This window comes from Pholis gunnellus (assembly GCF_910591455.1).
Source record: "Pholis gunnellus genome assembly, chromosome: 5".
Taxonomy (NCBI): Eukaryota; Metazoa; Chordata; class Actinopteri; order Perciformes; family Pholidae; genus Pholis; species Pholis gunnellus.
This window is the reverse complement of record NC_136531.1, coordinates 7,074,102-7,096,909: the sequence shown is the minus strand read 5'-3', so window position 1 is coordinate 7,096,909 and position 22,808 is coordinate 7,074,102. Positions and strand designations below refer to the sequence as shown.

Below are 22,808 nucleotides of genomic sequence, written 5' to 3'. Positions count from 1 at the left end.
AGCTTTCTCTAATCACTTGGCTGTGTTGTTGCTTTTTAAAACGCAGGTCTTGTTGTATTCGGGTCAAGGGTCCTCATTAAGAAGGCTGCCTTGGCTGCAAGTTAAATCCTCATTTAAAAGGTCATTGAGCCGTCACACTCAAATAAAAAGCCTTTGTTTTTCGTCGACTAGATTACTCTGCAGCCCTTTAAATGCTTTTCATCGTTATTCAGCACTTTCTTGGATATTTAAAAATATATATATGCAGTATATATACAGTATATATTGATTGAAATGTCAGTCAGTACAGACGAGGTGAAAAAGACTCAGCAGTTTATTGACACTGCTTTCATGTGATTGATTGAAATGTTGCCATTATTACTCAGCATGTTTTCCAGAGTATCTACAGTGTAGATTGTACACATGCTGTGTTACTGTTTTACTGCTAATTCAGGGCTCTGCTTTCACTGGCGTGTGGTTGGAGATGTATGGAGAGTCACTCACACAAGGTACACAAGTAAAAAATAAATTGTTTTATTAAACATTTGTCATATTTACAACATTATATTGAGGACACTACTTTAAAATACCCATCATACTGTATATACATTAAGATATTACTGTAGTCAATGCACCACTGTTCTGCATATACATTGTTTTTGTCACTCAAATGTTAGCAAAAATGAATCGCGAACTATATTGTTATATCAAAAATGTTATGTATTTCCCCACACTTTTATGAGAGGGCAGATATAAGTCATATAGCAAACTATTATTGCATTTATGAAAACATGAAACATTGTCTACACAATCAAATGAAAGTATAGTTGTAAAGCAGACTCATGAGGCATCGAGGGCACCGCACTGACCGGTTTCAGGTCAGCCCAGGCCAAATATAAGTTCAGGTGCAGGTTCTTTGTGTTGAACACCTTTAACCAGCCATCCACAGAGTGAAGGGAATAAGGACTGTGGGTAATGTAGTTGAGGGTGCCATGCCGAAACAGACGATGGAGATCATTCCAAGCAGGCCGGTGACAATCACGCTGCGCTGGTCTCTGATGATTGATTTCAAGCACTCACAGAACTACAAAGGAAAGACAAAGAGTTCATTATTCACTGCATATTGTTCTTTATTGTGTGTATTACCTATATAATGCACTTGACTAGGCTAAATCTGTGTATAGCCCTACAATAATCATGTCGTTCACATGATCACGACAGCACTTAAGACAGATGTTTTAATTCTGCACTCATTCACAGAAAAGTGTTAAGAATGATTTACCTTCTCCGTTTGCCGGCTCGCTGCAGATCCGTATCTGCAATGTGTCGCAAAGTGTTCGCAGTTATACCACAGCAGACTGTACGGAACTGCTCCGATGAGTTCCTCCGCTCTCTCTGACACGTCTTCATTGGGGAACGCTCGATTCTTCATCAACTTATCCATGTGGTTGATCCGTATTTTGGAGCCGTACGCAAAGTCCTCTAATGCGTCCACGCGCACCGTGGCACACCTGTAGATGCAGCCGAGGATGAGTCTCTTGTTTGAAATGACGGAGCTGATGAGCTCCTTGTCGTTTGAAAACGCCGGCAGGATGTCGGGGATCAGGTGAGCGACTTTGTTGTCGCCTAAATAAATGCCGTAGTGGGTGAAAACGGTTCTGGGGACCTCCAGCAGGTCTCCTCTTCGGAGGGGCTGCGGGGGACCGCGCTGCGCGTGCCGCTCGCGGTCCTCACCGGCGTCCGCCCAGCTGGCCTCAAAAAGTTTGAAGATGGAGAATAGAGAGAGTTTCTCCACCAGGAATGTCAGCAGCTGCAGCATCTTGAGAGTTTTAGGGGGAAGTATCCTAAAGTGCTCGAGTGAAGTGAGCTTTTTATCCTCACTGGCACGAGGAGGAGAGAAAGCTCCGAGGAAATCACGAGGACACGATTGTACACGAGTGCGACCTATTATATATGTTTTCTCATTAATTATATCCAACCGGAGGCACATTGCTTTCCTATACATACTTGAATTAATCGGCTCACGAATTGGAGCAAAGAACAGAATGAATATGGGTCAGTTTAGTTTAAAGAAGCACGTTTAAAGAACTAAAGCAAGGCAATAATACAAATAAGAGTAATAGAATATATATTCATAACATGGATGGAAAATGAAACTTACCTCTAATCATCATTTCCAACATTAACAGGCAGATTTGTTTAGAGAAAAAGCTCTGATAAACCAATTGTAGGCTACCACCTGGCCAACACATGGCAGATACAGTTGACACCTGTAGCTGAAATACTGGAGCATTTGTCAGTTTAAGAGTCAAATAGCTCCCTCTGATGTTGTGGAGACCAAAACCAGAGCTAAGAAGAGAGTGAATATTGGACTTGCATTAGTAAGAAAGCCCAATAGTGTGTTTTAGTGTCCATTTTTTTTTAGTTTCAAAATATCTCAAGCATTTCATGATAAGGCTGCGTTGAAATCATAAAAATAGATTTCTTGGGATTTCTTAGAATTACAGGACGAACATTTTCTTAGGTACAGCTAAACTCTATGAGAACATGGATAAGTGGATGACTGATTATTGACCACATGATTTAATCATTTTGATACAATAATAAATGTAAGTTATTAATCCATACATCAGGGATCACATTTTCTCTTTTGGGTTTGTTAATGAATTGATAGTAGGTTGATTTCCTGAGAGATTATTGCTATTACAGGGGTGGAAGAAGCAATCACTATAGTAAAAGTACCAATTCTGCACTGTAAAATATATTAAAGTACTTGAGTAAATGTACTTAGTAACTTTCCACCACTGATCTTTAAAAGCTCAAAGCATAAGGCCATAACACATGTAAACATTGTTAGGTGCTGCAAAATGTAAACAAATAAAATAAAATAAGAGTAAAAACCAACACTTTCATTATTGCTAAACTGATGGTTGCCATTTTATTTTTTTGTTTGTTTGTTTTTCGAAGTTTTGTTTAACCTTTTGGTGATTTGACTGTGTGAAATAAATTCCTAATTAGACTATTGAGCCGATTAGCCTCCAGACAATGACAATGTGCAGAGGACTTTGTTGACCCACAGTGGCTCGTCTGTTCTGTCCCATCATCAATCCAGGATCAGTGTTGGGAAAAATCAGAGTGTGCTGGATGGTCTGCACCTTCTCATATGAGATAGAACATTCCTTTCACCAGATTACCTTAATCCTGTTGGCTTCAGTCACATACTTATCATTTGACTCAGAAAATACTTTGAGAAAGCCTTTTTCATCTCGTGTCTATGAATTCGTTAAATTTCCTTACCAAAACCCTGGCAAAAGGGATACATATATTTGCTGTATATATTTAATTTGCTGCTTTTTTTAGTATGAGAAAACTAGTTTGTCCCACAAAGCAAAGCAATCTGCAAAATAACTAACTAGAGCTATCAGATAAATGTAGTCAAGTAAAAAGTTTGTGTAATTGAGTAGATGAATTAAGTAAAAAAAAATAGAAATATTCAAGTAAAATAGCATAACCTTGTACTTCTCAGGGTAACAATGACATTAGCATGGAATTTAAACATGTGGTTTTACCTAATATCTTTTTTTTAATTATTCTTTTTATTTTATGTTATTTTAAAGGAGCTGTATTTAACATTCTGAGCATTAATATAGCAGCAAACAATTATAATCGGTGTAAAATATAGTGGACTAGTCTACCTGCAGACAATGAAGTCATTCTCCCTCTGTGTGTGTTGTAATCTGAGCTTTTCCTTGCTTAGTTGACATAGCTGGGTCAAGCCAAGTGCATATAACATGATGTGTCTGTGCAGGACCCAATTAACATGCACCCCAAAATGGGTGTTAACATGGAAGCCAAGCAGAGAACGATTCATTAATATGGCAGTGCTAATAGTAAGGTATCCAGGTCAACTAAGTTCCTTTTGTAAAACAATCATTGAAAACCAGAGACATCCCAAAGTCATTCATGGTGTGTGAACAACCTCGTTGTATGTTTTTCCTTCAGTCAGCTGAATCGATTTACCGTCTGTAACCACAGGTTAAACCCTAAGGTGGCATTACAACAAACCTTTGCCCTCTGTCATTGGGGAGATTTACACCATGGTCAAATGGCTCCAGACTTATAGTTGTTACCTATGGGGGACCCTAACAAGGCTCTTTAAATGTAATTCCTGGTCAGACTTGTGAACTATGCTGACTTTGTTCTTCGGCCTCAAAAACTGAAGCTGATTACTGATGGACGTATTTCCCAAGTCTTCAAGAAATATAAAGACGTGGCAACATATTACAATATAAACTAATAAACTTTGTCTTGCTTTTCTGTTGTTTTGTGTCCTGATACAGTACACACAATGTAAGCATCAGTGTCTGATTGCATCAAACAACAACAACAACCCAAAATGCATCCATCGTGGACACAGCGTTCACAGAGAGTGCCCGTGTCTTCATGGCACTTAGAGAAAGAAAGAAATACTTTCCATCTGGTGTTTTTTTCCACAAAGAGGCCAGTTCAGCAAAAGTTCAGCCCTGTTTTGGTTCATGAGCCTGGCAGTTCATTCTCAGGTCAGCGAGGTTTTGTATCCGTCCTGGGCCTGTTTTTTCCACATCATAAAACCAGGTCACACAGAGGTAGTTTAGGTACCATTTATCATCTAACGTCAACATGGGGCCCACAGATGAAGCCTTAGTAAGATTTATTTCATCACATGTATCTCCACTGTTTGTTTTGATGTAATAAAAAGATGTTACCTGAAGTAATTGCCTGAACTATTATGAATAGCTATATGCATGTGGTTGTAATTTAACTGTGCAGCACACTGTTCAACATATTGAACACCAGTGGCCTTGAACAGTATGGAACTGCAAACATTCCTCAGTCACAAAAGCAAAACATTGCACTTGATACCACCCTCATTTTCACCCAGCAGTGCTGAAGAACGTTGAAGTGAAAGATTCGTTAACCTGTTGATATTTCGACCTTAAAACAGCAGACAAAGATTTCTCTTTTGAATGTGAGCTTCTTGCTAAAAAAAAAAATGAAGCCTCAAACTCATCTGATACAATAGACGAGGTGTATTTCTATTTAGTGTGACTCAGACAAGCACAACAGCATGAAACCATGAGCTCTGGTGAAGGATGGATTACTGAAGGGTCCAATAGTATCAGGGGCAAGAGACACACAACAACTACAAAGAATTGCAAATCAGCTGCAGAAACAGAAATCAACTATATAGAGACACAAAGGACCACCAAATGACACAAAGATACAAACAACTAAAAGATTTGCAATACAGTTGCAGAGACAAAGAGACTACAAAAAGACACAAATGTCCACAAAGAGACACAATGTGTAGAATGTAAACTCTGAGGTTGCTGAGCCCCTCAAGAACATGACCTCAGTGTCCTGAATAATGAGAAATAATTATAAAAAGTATTGTGGAATCTTCAGGAAAAAGCTATGTGAAAATACTCACCCTTCTTGCAGATTAGCATAACATTCCTAATGAGATTATTCCAGATTTCCCCCCTTACTTCTGTTGTTTTCGTCCATCGATCTGTCTCGTGTCTCGAGTGTTTTGCTCCAGTTCTCTAAACAATAGGTCAGCTGCACATTTACTTCTTAAAACTTAAGCCTGTGTAAAACATTCTTTGTTTTCTCAGAGAGAAAAGAAACGCTGACGCTCATTTTCCTGCAGACTGCAGAAAGCAATGTAATACTCTTCTGTGTCTAACATGTAAACTAACCAAGAAGAACAATTTTTATAAAGGTTGATTTTGTATTATCTGTTGATAACTCCACCAGTGATTCAGTTGTCTTCCTTATGTGCAACAAAGACATTTACACACAGCTTTTCAGCTGAATTCATGTCTTAATATTCAGTGTACCAATTATATTCTATAGTTGTAAGTCGTATTTAGCTTTATCTCACAGAAAATGTCCTTGCAAACAGTCAAATGTCTCTCAATTCATTCCTAATTGTGCATGTATGTTTTCTCTTAACCTGAACTACAAAATTGGGTTCTGAATGCTCATAAAGTCTTCAATTTGAAGGTGTGCTCTCTGAGCGTTATGTTTGGATGGCTGTGGTTCCACTCCCACTAGTGGTTTTACCTCACAGTGCAGCCAAGTTTCAAATAAGAGGTCGACATCATCCACCGAAGTTGTAGAGCATAACAAGTGAAGAAGCAAAACAGGTTTTGCAAAAAATATAAAAAATAAGATGAATAAATCATAACCACACACCACAAGCAAAAAGAGAATTAGTGTCTCACCAATGATACCTCTACTGTTGCAAGTAGCAACTTTTTTGAGTACTGTGTATTTGACCCACCCGACTTGGCGTGAAATTACCACTTTGTTCAAGTAACTTTCGGTCAAGGTGAAAGGAAACATAGACGGTCGGTCGGGAGCAGGAAGCTAACAGAAGTCTCCTGTGTCGAAGTCTGACATTTTGTCTTGGAAGGACAGTTTCAAAAGTTTGTACATACTATCTAAAATGTATGACCTAGGTCAATTTACAATATCATCATACTGACTTACTAATGTGACTTTATTTTGAGTTACATGTGAGAGGCCTACAGATTTATTTTTCTTCTGAATTTTTCATTTTTTTATTTACCTGGCAGAAATGGGCCAGTTTCAGATGTCCTATAATGATATTTAACAGACTTCTGCTAGCCATTTAAATTGATTTATGCTGAGGGCTTGTTTTACAAACAATGTGCCCATCCAGTTTTCGTTGCCACATATTTATTGACAACACACTGACGTTAATGTTTTACGGGGACATGTCGTTATAACCACATTTTGTCCACAAGAAATGACTCATGCTGTCTTTTTTTCTTTGATTTTTATCATGTGATGAATAAGTATAGTAAATAGTCGTAGTTCTTAACTGGAATTAACTCTATTTGACTGACAGTCAAAGTCAATTAGAATAAAATGCCATCAAGAATTTGATCAAAAAGGCAACGATATACAAAGCTGAGTCATCATACTTGTTAACTTCCTTTGTCATAACCGGCACTGTGTTACACTCATACAGTTTATGTTAAAGCCACATGACGCTGTGTCCTGCTAGCTCAACTGCAGTCCTCATCAAATCTGGGAAATGATCAACGTTTGAGTCACAGTGTTGTCCCAACGCAGCGAGTGGGATGTTTGCGTATGAACCCCTTATCTCACAGTGAGCGGAGGACCTTGTTCAGATAAATATCCCACAGAGTCGAGCTGCTCGTCACTCTCCAAAGAAGACGAGATCACGACTGGTGTCCAAAGCAGCATGGCTCCATCTCTTCTTGCAACGGCAGGAGGACTCCTGCTACTTTTCTCCTTGTCATCGGCAGTAAGTCAATCAATTTAGATTTTTCACAGTTCACAGTTTCACTGCCACAGTTTGCTTGAGTGCAAACATCTAGATCATTGTGTTGTTGTTGTTTTTTTTGTGTAGCAAATCAGAGGAGACAACCTTGCAACATGCACCACAAATGACGGCTTTGTAAGTAGCTACAAATAATACAAAATAATAATGTATTTTTTTTCTGTATGGATTGTATGTGGCCAATAAATGTCTTTGTACTTGTACCCTATCTGAATTCAGGGAAAGTACTGTCCTACAACATGTGGAGTGACTGATTTCATGCTGAGGTACAGGGATGCAGTGGACGACGATTTGGATGAAATGCAAAAGCTACTTGACACAATTGCCAATTTGACCCAGGGGGCTGACGAAACAATTGTCTACATGAAAGATTCTTCTTTTTCAGCACAAAAGAGTACCCAGCCAGGTAACACGCGTCACAGCTGTGTTTGAGTCCCCTTATTAATAGGACTAGATCATTTTGTCTGTTAGAGTTATTCACCTACTTTAAACTCCTCTGTACAAACTGTTAATATATTCAAAGTATTACAAAACAGAGGTAAGTGTTCTGAAACTGTGTTGAGATCATTAATGACACAGACTTTTTTATTTCAGACCCGTACCACAAAAAGTCATCAAGTATGCTGGAAGATATCGTTCGATTTGAAAAGACCATCACTGCACAGGAACAGCAAATATAGTAAGTTACCATCAGCAATGAAATCAAACCATTTGACATCAACCTTTATACCAAGTGGTGGAAAGTAACTCGGCACATATCCTGAAGTACGGTGCAATTTTGAGCTACTTCAATTTCACTCCATTTCGGAGGGAAATGTTGCACCTTTTATAATCAAATAAACATATTTGACAGCTGTAGTTAAAAATTATTTTTGAGATAGTGGTGTAAAAATATAGAAAGTACAAAAAATAAAAATGCTGGGTAACATGTATGTTGATGTTTGATGATGCGATGGTGTGTGTGTGCCTGTGTGTGTGTGTGTGTGTGTGTGTGTGTGTGTGTGTGTGTGTGTGTGTGTGTGTGTGTGTGTGTGTGTGTGTGTGTGTGTGTGCTCCATAGCTAGGAACTAGCGTGCACTAGGGTCATAATACTGTGTACTGTGGCCTGTCCTAACTAACTGTTTGCAGATTAGATTTTTTATTTTATCACTTTTTAAATTTTTTTATTTGATCAGTGTATAAATGATGAAGAATTGTTATAGATTGCACGTGAAGTGTTTCATACCCACGAAAACATCAGAAATAATATTCAGATAAAGCTAATGTTAATATAGAATATCAAAAAACACTGTGTACTTTTACTTCTGATACTTTGCCGTTCCTCGTCCCAGCCGCCCACACACCTTCAGGTCAATGCACGCCGACCGTCCTCGCCCACACAGTCAGGACTGAGCAGAGATCACGGGGCGATTTGCCGCCCACTCATAGACACTGGAACTCACACTCGCTCCTGACATTTAACAGAAAACACTTAACAATTGTCTTTAACGTCTTTTTTCCAAATTTGGGTCGTCATGGGTTCCTTCTATTTCATTTTTTTCCTGAATATATTTGAGCTTCATGTCTTGTACTTCTCACTGTGTAAGAAACTGAGACAGGATTCACTCAGGATACAGCTCGTACAACTCACATTTTCTCCCCTCTTTCCAGTGATCTTCAGTCTTTAATTTCATCCAACGAGAGGAGAATGTCAGACTTGAAACAACTCTCCATTCAGCTGCAGCAGAAATGCAGTGAGCCCTGCAAAGAATCGGTTGAGATCCAGCCTCTCACAGGAACAGGTAGAAAAAAAACAAGAAAAATGAAATTCATTGACCCTCAGGTCATTCCCATTTCACAAGAGGTTTCTCAATCATGCTTCATCTGAACCACATTTGTCCTTGTTCAGTGTTTAGTTAGGGACTAAAAATCAATACGGTGCATCAATGCAAAGTAAACAGATTTTTTTCAACATGAAATCTGTTGAGAACATATTTCAAATAAGTTAATTCTCAGGGTTATAATTCAAATAAATTTGGACACAATTATGTAAAAAATAAATCCAACAACCAAATATGTTTTTGTATTGATTTACAAAAGTCAGCACTAGTCTGGATGTATAAGGTTTTGTTGTGACATATTCAATATGATGTAGAACTAACTAACCTCTTTCTTCTTCATCTTCTTCCCTTTTTGTTCATCAGACTGCCAGGATATTGCAAACAAAGGTGCCACCATCACTGGCCTTTATTATGTGAAGCCAATAAAAGCCACTGAGCAGTTCCTGGTCTATTGTGAGATTGACAGCTTTGGACGCGGCTTTACAGTAATACAGAGGGTAAGCTTCACTTCACTTGTCTGTCTGTCTACATGTCTGTTTCCTGTCTGTTTTCACTGGCTCAAAATCAAATTTTCTCTGTGGATTAATAACATTGAACTGATTTGAATTGAACATATAAGGAAAATGGCTTTTTGCTGTCTTCACCTTGCACTGGATGGTTCCGATAGATCTTTTGTCAAAGAAATATAACTTATACTGAGAAAAGCAAGTTGTAATTTGCCAATCCTGAAAGAAACAAACAGATATCAGGGACCGGCTGAAATGTATTAGGGGCTGAATCATATGTTTAGATTAAAGCAAGTGTCATTACCACTTTCTTTGGATATCACTTCTTCACATCCACAGAGACGCGACGGCAGCCTGGACTTCAACAAGGACTGGATCCAGTACAAGAATGGCTTTGGCTATCTCTCACCAGATGACACCACGGAGTTCTGGCTCGGTAACGAGAAGATACATCTCCTGTCGACTGCTGAAGCCATGCCAACTGTGCTGAGGATAGAGCTTGTTGACTGGGATGGCAACAAAAAGTACATATGCACACAAACACACACACACGATAACAGATTATGTAGGAGGCGAGCAAAGGGACTCGCTGAAAGGGCAAACATGACCCGACGAGGAGGTTCCCTTTGAAGAAGAGAGACAATGACTCAACAGGTTACCAAAAACTGATCCCCCCCCTCTCCTCTTTTTGGCCTCTCAAGATATGCCGACTACACCCAGTTCAGTGTTGGAACAGAGATCGACATGTACCGTCTGCAATACGGCTACTACCTTGGCGGCGATGCTGGAGATGCTTTCAACGGCTTTGACTTTGGCGATGATCCCAGTGACAAGTTCTACACATCTCACAATGGCATGCAGTTCAGTACCTTCGACAAGGACAACGACAAGTTCGCGGGCAACTGTGCTCAGCAGGACGGCTCCGGCTGGTGGATGAACAGATGTCACGCTGCACATTTGAACGGCAAATACTACCAGGGTAAGACCACGTGGCTAAAACCAGTGCCAAGTCCTATAATTGGCCCCTATGCACATAAGATAAAACTCTCATCCACATACATAAATAAGTAAAAATCATTTCCAGTCTAAACTGTCTGTGTTCTCTCCGTCTAGGTGGCAGGTACACAGAAAAGGATGCAGGTGAATTCGGCTACGACAATGGCATTATTTGGGTTACATGGCACAACCGCTGGTACTCCCTGAAGGAGACCACCATGAAGATCATTCCCCTCAGCCGCCTCACAGCGGGCGGTGGACAGCAGGCTGGGGTCAAACAGTTTGCCGGACTTTCCTAAAAAGTGGACGCACAAGCTTTTTAACCTTTTTAGGGTGCAGTTAAGGTGTTCAGCACAACAGCACCGAAACTGCCTTAAAGGGAGAGTTCATCACAAAATCTAACATTTTCAAAATGTCATGTTTTTCCTCGCCTAGTTTTGGAGATATCGGCCATAGAGATTTCTGCCTTTTCTCAAATTTAATAGGACTATATAGCTCTCGGCTTGAGAAGCTCAAAGTGCCAAAAGATACATTTGAAAAACTCAACAGCAACGTCTCTTTCCATAAATCATAACCTGGTTACTCAAGATAATCCACAGACATTGTTGTGAGCACTTTAATGTGTGAAGTTCCATGAAACTGCTCACAACAAGGTCTGTAGATTGAAGAGTAGCACCACCTGTGAGAGGGAAAATATGTGTTCATGATTTTGGGATAAACTCTCCCCTTAAATGAAATGTCATGTCTCCATGGAACCTTTCTGGCTTGATGATGTGTAATGCTTGCGCATGTTTTACTGATCTGACGTAGCTGGACTCTGTTTGTCCTCAGTGTTGTTTTTAGCACTAAATAATGTCTTTTCTTAAAATGGTCGTTACAGCATGACCTTGGACTCAGTTGACACAACCAGTAGAGTTCATATGACAAGCAGCTGCTTGCAAAAAGAAGTCATCAAGAATGCTACAAGATATGTGTCTGAATTGACTCTGTAAAAACGTTGTCATCGTGCACCAGAGTGACCGGACATATACACCTGTATGTATGTATGAATGTACAATACAACAGTCTTGAAATAAACACCATCTTACATGTAAATAATGTGTCCGCTTCATTTGCTGAACAACAAATTCAACACCACTGTGGTAGAGTGTCAATATTAACTATTAAACTAACTAACTATTAAAATGATTAAAGTTTCACAAATGTAGTATTTACATTATGAGAATATTATGAATTAGAGGGTTTTTAGCTTTCTGATTGTATTATTATATTCTTATAGATCACACACACACACACACACACACACACACACACACACGAGAAAACAGCGTATTTGCTTTACATCAAAATGTGTTGCTTTTTGCATTATTGATCTTGCTTGAGGACCTTTTTAAGCAAATTAAATGGCAGGTTTAAAGGAAGCTATGGCTAAAATCAATTTGCTTTATAAGCAACAAAACACAAACAATGGCCTATTCACTCCATACAATGAATAATTGAAAAATATTGACCGAGGGAGTGATCCTCAAAGTGCTTTTAACAGGCACTTGGAACAATTCCAGTATAAGTTTAGGAAGTATGTAATTTAATTATCTAAACTGAAGTGCTCTTCAAAGAGACTCCTCATTGGAAAAAGAAAATCCTCTCCTTGAAAGAACGTTTAAACGTAGGGTAATGTGCTGCTCAGCATTGACCTTTATTTATTTGGACAACAAATTAGTGAGGGTTGTTTTTTATTTTCCTCACTAATACCTTAAGGTTACGCTGCCTCAACAGGTTATACACAATAGGAAAACATTTCTGTGGCCAACCCTCAAAGATGATTAGTCAATATAACTTTCAGTATCACTCAGGACACCAAGTTCTCATCAGGGCATACCGTGTTTATTTTGAACCACATTTGGACAGTTTTATGTACTTTGCATCGAGTACTAGTACTTGTCCTCATGCATCATCACACTCACCTCAATAACGACATGTGGAGTCCAAATTCCATCTGTGGAGCAGACGGTTGTGTCAAATAAGAAATACCTTTTAGCATGGCATAATATAGGGGAGTGTAATTGTGCAAAAAGGCTGATTTGGGGCCCCCCTCACTCTCCAAAGTCCCTAAAGTCAAAGAGTGTTTTTCAAAATTGGTCTCACATTAATCACAGTAACAGTTGCAAGAAGAATTTTAGTCCTAAACCAGATTGTTTGGTTATAGTCCTACAATGCAACGGTGTGGCCACCCACACACTTTGCACCAACTACGTTTGGTTTTTGGGCTATAGGATTATATAACCATTAATCAATGTACTCTGTTAGGCAAACATGGCTTGGAACAGGAGGCAAGGAAACCAAACTTTGGCCTGTTGTGCTCACTACAAGTTACATTTATTGTATCAAAACGTACACACAATGATTGTTAGTGAAAAAAACTGTTAGTCGCCTAGTTTTGGAGATATCGGCCATAGAGATTTCTGCCTTTTCTCGGATTTCAGATATTGACTCTGCAAAAACTTTTTAAAAGTATTTTTAGTCCCAAACCAGATTGGTTTATGTCCTACAATGCAACGGCGTGGCCACCCACACACTCACACACTTTGCACCAACTATGTTAAGTTTTTGGGATTGGATAACCATTAATCAATGTACTCTGTTAGGCAAACATGGCTCGGTACAAGAGGCAGGTAAACCAAACTTTGGCCTGTTGGCACTGCAAGTTACATTCATTGTATCAAAACTTACACACAATGATTATTACTGAAAAAAACTAAATGTGATTTATTTAATCATGTCATAACACTATCTTTTGCAAGCGTATTTTTAAAAACATGTGTTTTGGTTGTTTTGCAAAATTGCATTGGCTTACACCTCCTGGCCGGCAGGTGGCGGCAACAAACTTCCAGATGCGGTTGGTACTGTTTACTTCCGGGTCTTACGGTCACCGGCTTCTGTGTTGATGGCCATGTTTTCAGGATTGTGATACATTTTTGAGAGCGACCAAACAATAATCCGAAAAGAAAAGTAGTTTCTTCAGCTGTGGTGTTTACTCCGTGTTGATACCACCACGATGGCCGAGGTAAGCCGAGGTTGGAAGTCTTATGCTGGCTTTTTATTTTGCTCCCGCTCAGGCCTCTCCAGAACGTATACGGTGTCGGGCCCGGCTAATTGCTGGATAGCGTTACGTCCACGATGCGATTTATTGTCCGTATAACCTATATTTAAGGAGTAAAGCCATTTACAAATGTTTGCCGGTTTTGTGTAAGTAAAATACAATGTTATAAAATGGCTATTTCATTGTGCAGGATGTCCAGAAGCACTCAGTCCACACTCTGGTCTTCAGATCTCTCAAAAGGACGCACGACATGTTTGTGTCCGACCATGCGAAGTCCATCGCACAGGATGAAGAAAGGTAACTCCATTTCCTCTGTTTCTACAAGTAGTGTTATATTTTATTATTCATACATCTTAAACTGGATTAAAAAAATGTACCTTTTTAATAATATTTATTCTTCTCGAAATAGCTATCATAGTAGCTGTTTGATAGTTATTTTAAAGATGTGTAACAAGGGAGAATGGACAGAAATAAGATGTCCCTTCTTAGCTTTCTACAAGCCTCAATGTTTGTTTACTTAACAAATAATGTGAGTTTATAAGAGGCACTTACACTCAGGGCTGAGCAACATCCTTAAAGATCATTGATCAGGACATTTGTCCAATATTACCTGTAAAATATAGGCTTGTCTGAGATATACATGTAATATATCGTGAGACTGTTTAATGGTAATATTGATCTTTTAATGGTTTGTCAGGTATTTCATTCTCTGGCTTAACCAATACAGATAAATTGTTTTTTTAATGTATATCAGTAATGATGCTCATTATGCCGAGTAGAGTGAGAAAATGATGCACAATTTCGTGTCTTGTATTTGCAGCCACAAGATGAAGATGGCTGTGAAGCTGAAAGCGGATTACAACGCAGTGTTACACATGCCTGTCCTGAAAGAAGGGGACAGGGTGTCACAGCTTCCTGGCAGTATGCTAGGCCACCAGAGCTACACACAGCCAGGTGAGTTCAGTTTGATAACAGTTGATTCTTGAGAAATACAGCCATGCAGACTTTTTATTCCTACGCCTCCAGTTTGGAGAAGGTTTTGTTATTTATTTGGACCGATTTTAAGAAAACGTCCCTGTTGTTGATGCTCATTTAAGGGGTTGTTTTTTTCAGGGGATGACCCAGAATACCTGATCACCGGGACACATGCTTATCCCTCTGGACCTGGTATGCGCTGTGCTATTCATTCAACCAAGCTGCATGCAGCCCGCTCATTGAACTGCGTCAGCATTATTCGAGTGTTTTTATAGCATCACTTTTCTCTCAATAGGCGTGGCCTTGACTGCTGACACGAAGATGCACAGGAATCCAAGTGAGGGAGGAGTCCACTCCATGGCGCTGGCTTTGCCACCATCACAAGCCAGGTAAACCTTTTGTCTCCTTCCACATTGTTTAAGTTACTGGTCCTAGTTTGGCGTAAACACTGAAGTTGAAGTTTCTCATCTTTCTAAACAATATCCACGTGTTGTTGGCTTTTAGGCAGGACGTCAGCCGCACTGCAGCCAGCGTTGGTGACATCCATCGACATGCAGGAGGAGCCGAGAGATCTCACCCCCAGTCGACTGCTGTGGTAGGTTGTAGTGTGTTCACACCTGATGAGATGTCTCGTTTACACGTGCTGTAAAATCCCTGAGAGAAGTGCAAAGCGGACACAGAATTCTTTCATTTCTTTTAGTCGCTGTTGGAGGGAGGCGGCACCAGAAATTCTACGCTCGCAAGGAAAGCACCAACCATGCCTAAACCCCAGTGGCATCCACCGTGGAAGCTGTTCCGGGTAACTACAAACACTTTTAACTTATCACACCGGCGACAAAACGAGGCCTGCGTCTGGGATGCGTCCTCTGCGTTATGTTGAACAGTCGTGTGTTTCATCTTGCAGGTCATCAGTGGTCATCTTGGCTGGGTGAGATCCATCGCGGTGGAGCCTGGAAATGAGTGGTTTGTCACGGGGTCTGCTGATAGAACCATAAAGGTGAGTAAAGCTGGAAATCACCATTTTAAAAAAAAATTATTTTGTGAATAAGATATCTGAAACAATAACACATGTAAACCACAAGGTTTATCCTTTTGTTTGTCTTGGTTTATAGAAACAATAAAGCTCCTTTTCAACCATGTGAGCAGTAGTTTGAGAAAGTAATCGTGACTCAAAGTCTTCTTTCTAACTCCAGAGCTTTTGACTACGCCTCATGGTCTTCATCAGCAAACTAAAGTTGGCTCAGTTGTCTCGAAATCGTAGAAACTGAGACACTTTAAACACTGATCAAGACTCATATGGTTAAATGAAAATCAACGAAAAACAAATATGACGTCTGAGCACCTTTTTAAAAATGTATATTTTCCCCTCACCTACCCTGGTAAATTATGTAATAATACGATATTTAATCTTTACAAATCGCCTGTGTGATTGATGAGGAATGTTTGTTAACAGAGTGTACAATGATGCTCCTGTTAACAGCTACATATCGCATGTTTTCTTTCAGCTTTTATTGTAATGGCCCCCTCGAGACACCACCTCTGGAAATGTTTGATAATGCTCCTACTACATCATGAATGCTGTTTGTCTCGATAGATCTGGGACCTGGCCAGTGGGAAACTGAAACTCTCCCTGACTGGACACATCAGTACAGTGCGTGGTGTGGCGGTCAGCAACCGTAGCCCTTACCTGTTCTCCTGTGGAGAAGACAAGCAAGTCAAGTGTTGGGATCTGGAGTACAACAAGGTATGACGTAATGTGAAAGAGTCAGTTGAGTCTTAAAACGCCATAAAAACGGATGATTTCTACGGTGGTTGGTATGGTCCTGATGATGTCAATTTGTGTATTAGGTCATCCGGCACTACCACGGACATCTTAGTGCTGTGTATGATATCGACCTGCATCCAACTATCGACGTGCTGGTGACGTGCAGCAGAGATTCCACCGCAAGGGTAAGCTCACACTCTGCATGTTCGCTGTTGAATGCAGCTGTTGCAAACTCTGACGAGCAATTTAGCCAAGTCATCCGACTCTCAGTCTCATAAGTAGTTCAGCATCTGCTGGATCAATTCATGCAACTGATCGGACTTCCTCTCTGTCCCCTGCAGGTGTGGGACATCAGGTCAAAAGCCAACGTGCACACACTAACCGGCCACACCAACACTGTGGCCACAGTGAGATGTCAGGCTGCAGAGCCACAAATCATCACCGGTAAGTTGAACGCCGTCATTGTGAAAGTTGCAGCTGATTGGTTGGTTTTTGAGCTGCTAATCTGACAACTGGTTGTCTTCTTGCAGGCAGCCACGATTCAACCATCCGACTGTGGGATTTGATCGCCGGGAAAACCCGAGCAACTCTGACGAACCACAAGAAGTCCGTCCGAACTCTGGCGCTGCACCCCAGACAGTAAGTTGCATAACCCGGACATTTGGTGTTCGATTAGTTAGCAGGGCTGTAGTCCAAGACCAGAGTAAATCAAGTCCTTTTCAAGACCATCATAGGCAGAAGTGTGTTTCCATTGCTAATCCTCTTCTCTCCTGCATAACCGCGCACATAGAGCTTAGATAAAAGAGCATTTAATGCAGGCAAATATCATAAATGGCAAATGTAGCAAGTTAAAAGCTTACAGGCCATTAAAACGCACTCAGTTGCGTTCTACCCGTCCATGGTGTTATTTTCCTTCTTAAACAGAATATTACAACTGTGCAGCTTCGGAATTCAAGTTTCTCTTTCTCCAAACCAAAACTAGCTTCATTTCTTATTTTACAGACTTAAAGCCTAATCGGTAAATAAATCAATGATAAAAACTGATAGTTGATCAAAGCCCTTTTTGAGTTATTAAGAACATCAAGATGTTTGACCGTAGCTTTTATAAAGTGCTTAACATGTCGTCATCCTCCTCCCCGTGTCCCACAGATACACGTTTGCCTCTGGCTCAGCGGACAACATCAAGCAGTGGATGTTCCCAGATGGCAACTTCATCCAGAACCTGTCGGGCCACAACGCCATCATCAACACTCTGGCTGTTAATTCTGACGGCGTGTTGGTGTCTGGAGGTATTCATAACGAGCTCCAGCGTCACTTGTTGTGTCTTCAAAAAAAAAAATATCTTCAACTTTTAATGCGGAATAATAGATTTATTTTCTTATTTGGGTTAGTGTCACAGGTACAGATGCAGGCGATTACAATACTGGATTAGAAACGCATTAAGATGATCCACATTTCTGTTCTCTCTCTTTAGCCGACAATGGAACCATCCACTTGTGGGATTGGAGAACCGGCTACAACTTCCAGCGGATCCATGCGGCTGTGCAGCCCGGATCTCTGGACAGCGAGTCGGGCATCTTCGCCTGCATGTTCGACAACTCTGAGAGCAGACTGATCACCGCCGAGGCCGACAAGACCATCAAAGTATACAAAGAGGACGACACCGCTGTAAGTTGTACCGTGATATTTAAAGTTTATGTTTTAGTGTTCATTTAAAGATCATTTAAAAACTCTTGTTTTCCTTTTTGCAGACGGAAGAAAGCCACCCAGTCAACTGGAAACCAGAAATCCTCAAGAGAAAACGATTTTAATCTATTTTCTCCTCTCGTCACAGTAACATTGTTTAAATTGTATTTCTACCAAACCGCTTGTTGTAGATACGCCCATCAATTCTGCTTGCTACTGCTTTTTCATAACAGCGAATGCGTCTTTGACGTCTTTATGTCCCTTTTTTTTTTTTTTATTCCAAAAACCATTTGCAGTCTTCATTGTACGCTTTTAGTCCAATAAAGTCGCCATTCTGAACTGCGAGGAACCTCCCAGAGTGTCTGTTCTTGATGATGACGGCTCTCTGATGGCTCTGGTCCGTCTCATCCGCCAACATCAGCCACTCTTCAGTCGCAGACGGACTGAGCTCCGAGTGGAGCTGATTGCTGCTGGGGTCGAACCCTGCAGAAGGGACATGTGGTGTGTTTTCGAAAGTTTTACAGACACTGAAACAAACTGCCCTTTTTTTCTGGTTTGCAATGTGAATTTTATTTCCGTTTAATAAAAACTACATTTTTCACATACGTTGCTGTTTTGTTTTCTTTGTTCAGTAAAGACATGTTTGCGTACTTACCCAGGTATCTGTTGGTGACAACGTTCCGGTAGTACTTGCAGCCGTTAGCCTTGATCTCCACCCAGTAACTATAATCTCCAGGTGTCTCAATGAGCCCCACTGTGTTTCTGGTGGCACCAGTTGGGTGGATTATCTGCTCATCATGCTCACCTGTGAAATACAAGGCACAACAGGAGGCTTGAGTTTCAAAGATTAAAAAGGTTCAACACAAGTACAAGAAATACACTAAGTGCTATCCAGCCATGTAGCGGCACTGATAACAATACAGGCACCTCGGCTCCGGGGGTTAAATTAATGAGCTGTGTGCTTCACTGCATGTAAGAGATTAGGATCATTCGTTTATGTGTCAATCAACATCAGCCTTGACTTAAAACATTGCTGTTCTAACTTATTAAAACTAAATGTTTAGCAAATATACACCTAGATATGAATGTGCTGAATTGTAATCTATTGAGATAATATCTGATCCCTGATCCAGCTGTTTGAGTCGGCATCACACCGATATCTGTATCGATGCATCTTTAGATATTTCAGCATCATGTTCACAATGTCCACCCTTAACCCTGCACATGTCACCCACCTCAGTGTGAACCGTTATTGAAGCTACTTTCTACCAAACAGTCAATGTGAAAACTTTTCCAGTGCGTCGGAAACACTTCAGAGCTGGCAGTTGGTCCATACTGAACTGTTTAGTTTAGTTTAGTTTAGCCGGGGCCGGAGGCGTTGTGTCTTTTCAGGTTGTCCGTCCGTCTGTCTCATTGTCAGGAATACTTTAAGGGAATTTCTTTATATTTGGCATCAACGTCCACTTGGACTAAAAGCATGAACTAAGTAGAATCTGGTGGGCAAAGGTCAATGTAATGTACGCTTTTGGCCATAGTTCAAGAATCGATATGCTAATTATGACAATTTCCCACACGTGCCTAGCGAGGCGGTTATTCTAGTTTATTTTGTGTCTCCTATCATATTTCGTGTTTACCTGACTCGTGGATGTAGAGCTTTGACAGAGCATGGCGAAACCCTCGGCCCGGTTTCTTCTTCAGGCGAGGTTTTGACGCTTCTGGTTGATCCACCACCTCTCTTGGAGGTTCTTCAACTGCCAGGAGGTGCCCGGCGTTAAACATGATCTCCTCCTCCAGAGACCTGAGACACATCTCAAAGTGCTCCTCGTCCCTCTCTGCATTTCTAAAAGGACACCGTTGATAGTAAGACGTGAAATATCTCTGTAGCAACATCAGTTTTCATCCATGTAACCTGTCGTGAGAGGATGAAGAGCGTCACCTGTCCTTTTTCTTTTTTACAAGGCCTCCTCACCTGAAGTCCACCCACAGCAGGCCTGCTGTGATCAGCCCCAGCCACTCGCTGGCCTCCCAGTTGTTGGTCAGCATGACCGGCACGATGATGACCTCCCTGGTGTCAGCATAGTTGAGCTCCTTCTTACAGCTGCGGGACGCCTGGTAGGCCGGAGTCATGAACGGGCAAATCACCACAGCCTCCTCCACACCTGCAGCCATCCTGAAAACACACACACACACAAGTGTTTTCATTCATCCAACTCATACATTTAACTTATCCCAATCCGTGGTTATGACTCCTATGTACTCACGCGTCGTTTATGTTCCCCGTCACCCCTCCTTCGATATCCATCCACACCGGCAGACCATCATCTTTGAGGCGGGCGTATATGTTTCTCACCAGAGCCTGGTCATCCCACTGGTAGGAGAGCATAATGTGAGATGGCATGTTCCCTCGTCTTCGTCTGTGAGAAAGCACTCTGTGGTGGAGTTTTTTGTGGAGTTGCTAGACGAACTGAGACAAAGGGAGACTCAGTAGCTATGCTGCTTGTTTACTCAGGTATACAGCTCAGGTTACCTCTGTCGCTTGGTTACAGTCGCTGGCAAACACCGATGGGAGGCTGCATGATGGCTACGAAGCCCCGCAGGACCAGTGGGGGCTGAGCAACGACGATCAAGGTGCTGATAGAGCTACATGACCAAATAATGAATGTGAAATGGAAGGATTCCTATAATTTGTTTATTTTTTTGAATCCGTTATTCTTTCAGTGTATTTTCTTTAGTATATTTTATAATAATTGAGAAAACCTTTTGAACCTTTTCCATGTTCTGTGTTTTTTTTAACTTGATATAATAAAAGAAATAACTGAATTTGTAATTCAGTTGATTTCTTGAAAATATATTCTATTTCTTTTCACGTATAATGATTTGATACGTTACAAAAATACTGTCTATTTAAAAGTAAAAAGCAATCACAACGTGATTTTCATTTTGAACAGTTTGATGTTGTGTTATGTCTACATCTTTATACATGTATTAGTTTATAGTTTTAGATTGTATTCGTATTATGCTTCATGTTTTATTAGGCGGATGTTGGTTAGTTTCAATGTTCTGTCACAATTTTAATGGCTATAGCCTCAAAAAAGGGTCATGACATCATGAGTGTGTGAAATAATGAAGATTTCAACACTAGTAGTAATATGCGTGCACTTATATGACTCTGAGATAAAGGACAGAGTCAAAGTTGAAAACTGTGTGCGAACCTTCCCTCTCTAACTTCATCAAAGAAATGCAAAAACTCATAACCTAAATATCCGTGTGCATGTACAACTTCAGTGTCACATACAAACGATTGTTTTTGTGCAGAAACTTATTGACAAATTCTTTCTGCAATATTTTTTCCCAGGTTTACAAAGACAACCACAGGTTTTAAAATCATTTCCAAGCATCAGTTCAGATGTTTAGAATACACACTTATGTGAGCCACAGATGTGCAAAAGGCCCACCACCTCTCCAACATCTTGATAATAAACTTTATTGTTGTCAAGCCTTTTTTTTATGTTTGTGTCCATATAGTCATTTCAGATCTCTTTGTGGTTGTTTTGTTTCTCTTTGTAGTTGTTTAATCCTTCTTTGTGGTCAATAGTCTCTTCCTGGTTGATACGCGTCTCTTTGAGTTGACATCTTTTAGGTGAAGTCCAGGGGGGCCTAACACTTTGGGGCCCTGGGCCTTTCAGTAACCCATCCATGATTTGAGCCCATAACTGTCCAGGTGAACTATATTGAATAAAAGATAGTGCTTGTGTTTCTGTTTGGGGTTGTGTTGCATCAACGACTTCCACAGTGCAGTGCCTGCAGTTGTCATTCTTTACCAGAAGAGGGTGCCACCCCAATACTAAATGGCAAGACTGAACCTCGTTAAACGGTTTATTTATCTGATTTATTCAAAGCATTTCACCAAAATCAGGCGGGCTGAATCACACATTGCATTTGCTCAACTTTCTTTCAGCAGCTCACTGTGCTCACTTTTGTTTTTTGTTGTCCCTGTTTTTAATTTTTTAAATATATTTTACTTTTTTTTTCTTTATATTTGTAAATTCTGTGTATGTACGTGGAGAGCAACGAAAGAACGGAGCGGAGTCAAATTCCGTGTATGCGTACATGGCCAATAAAGCTGATTCTGATGAGTTTCATCTTGAGTTCTACTTAACCTGCACACTTGATCTTCAACAGGTCAAACTCGGGATACTACGGCACGTTTCAGCACTGGAGGTAATCTCTCGGCCTCATTAAATCTTAAGCAATCAGGGCCACAGATGGAGCCGATCAGCGTGGGACGTGCAGCCTGCCAGGAGGTGTGTTCAGTGCGCACAGTTGGTGCTCTGTGGCCACTCGGTGCCACGATGTGTGAAGAGGCAGCCCAGGGGATTTGCGCTGCTAGATGCGTGGATATCTAGCCTCCAAAACCACGCAATTAAGCTGCTGAAATATAGTGATGGAAAATGACTGCTGGCTGTTTCCCCGCGCGCAAAAATGGACGGTGCGTTTACCTGTTGTCGTTTGGAGAAGTGTTCTGAAATGTGATTGAGAAGCGTGACTTTAACACGGTAATAATGTAGCCTAACTTCTACTCACAAACTAAGAGGTTAAAGCC

At 40.6% G+C, this 22,808-nt stretch overlaps 3 protein-coding genes across 3 annotated transcripts; 2 read left to right on the top strand and 1 right to left on the bottom strand.

The window, feature by feature from the left end:
- Positions 1 to 910: 910 nt before the first annotated feature.
- On the bottom strand, positions 911 to 1,813 carry lrata (lecithin retinol acyltransferase a; the record flags this gene model as incomplete). Its single annotated transcript, XM_079159296.1, has 2 exons — positions 1,262 to 1,813; positions 911 to 1,063 (listed from the first exon to the last, which is right to left on the bottom strand). Exons 1-2 carry the CDS (start codon positions 1,796 to 1,798, stop codon positions 911 to 913), a joined length of 690 nt encoding a protein of 229 aa, XP_079015422.1. The 5' UTR covers positions 1,799 to 1,813.
- Positions 1,814 to 7,214: 5,401 nt separating this feature from the next.
- Positions 7,215 to 11,777, top strand: fgg (fibrinogen gamma chain). The gene is made up of 9 exons (XM_079159290.1): positions 7,215 to 7,321; positions 7,427 to 7,474; positions 7,577 to 7,763; positions 7,952 to 8,036; positions 9,008 to 9,138; positions 9,541 to 9,674; positions 10,023 to 10,207; positions 10,385 to 10,662; positions 10,797 to 11,777. Exons 1-9 carry the CDS (start codon positions 7,259 to 7,261, stop codon positions 10,976 to 10,978), a joined length of 1,293 nt encoding a protein of 430 aa, XP_079015416.1. The 5' UTR covers positions 7,215 to 7,258; the 3' UTR covers positions 10,979 to 11,777.
- A 1,838-nt stretch (positions 11,778 to 13,615) lies between these two features.
- Positions 13,616 to 18,810, top strand: plrg1 (pleiotropic regulator 1). Its single transcript, XM_079159285.1, has 15 exons — positions 13,616 to 13,743; positions 13,970 to 14,076; positions 14,600 to 14,733; positions 14,893 to 14,946; positions 15,050 to 15,143; positions 15,259 to 15,349; positions 15,455 to 15,553; positions 15,659 to 15,751; positions 16,349 to 16,498; positions 16,603 to 16,704; positions 16,861 to 16,963; positions 17,050 to 17,158; positions 17,669 to 17,808; positions 17,994 to 18,187; positions 18,271 to 18,810. Exons 1-15 carry the CDS (start codon positions 13,735 to 13,737, stop codon positions 18,328 to 18,330), a joined length of 1,539 nt encoding a protein of 512 aa, XP_079015411.1. The 5' UTR covers positions 13,616 to 13,734; the 3' UTR covers positions 18,331 to 18,810.
- Positions 18,811 to 22,808: the final 3,998 nt, after the last annotated feature.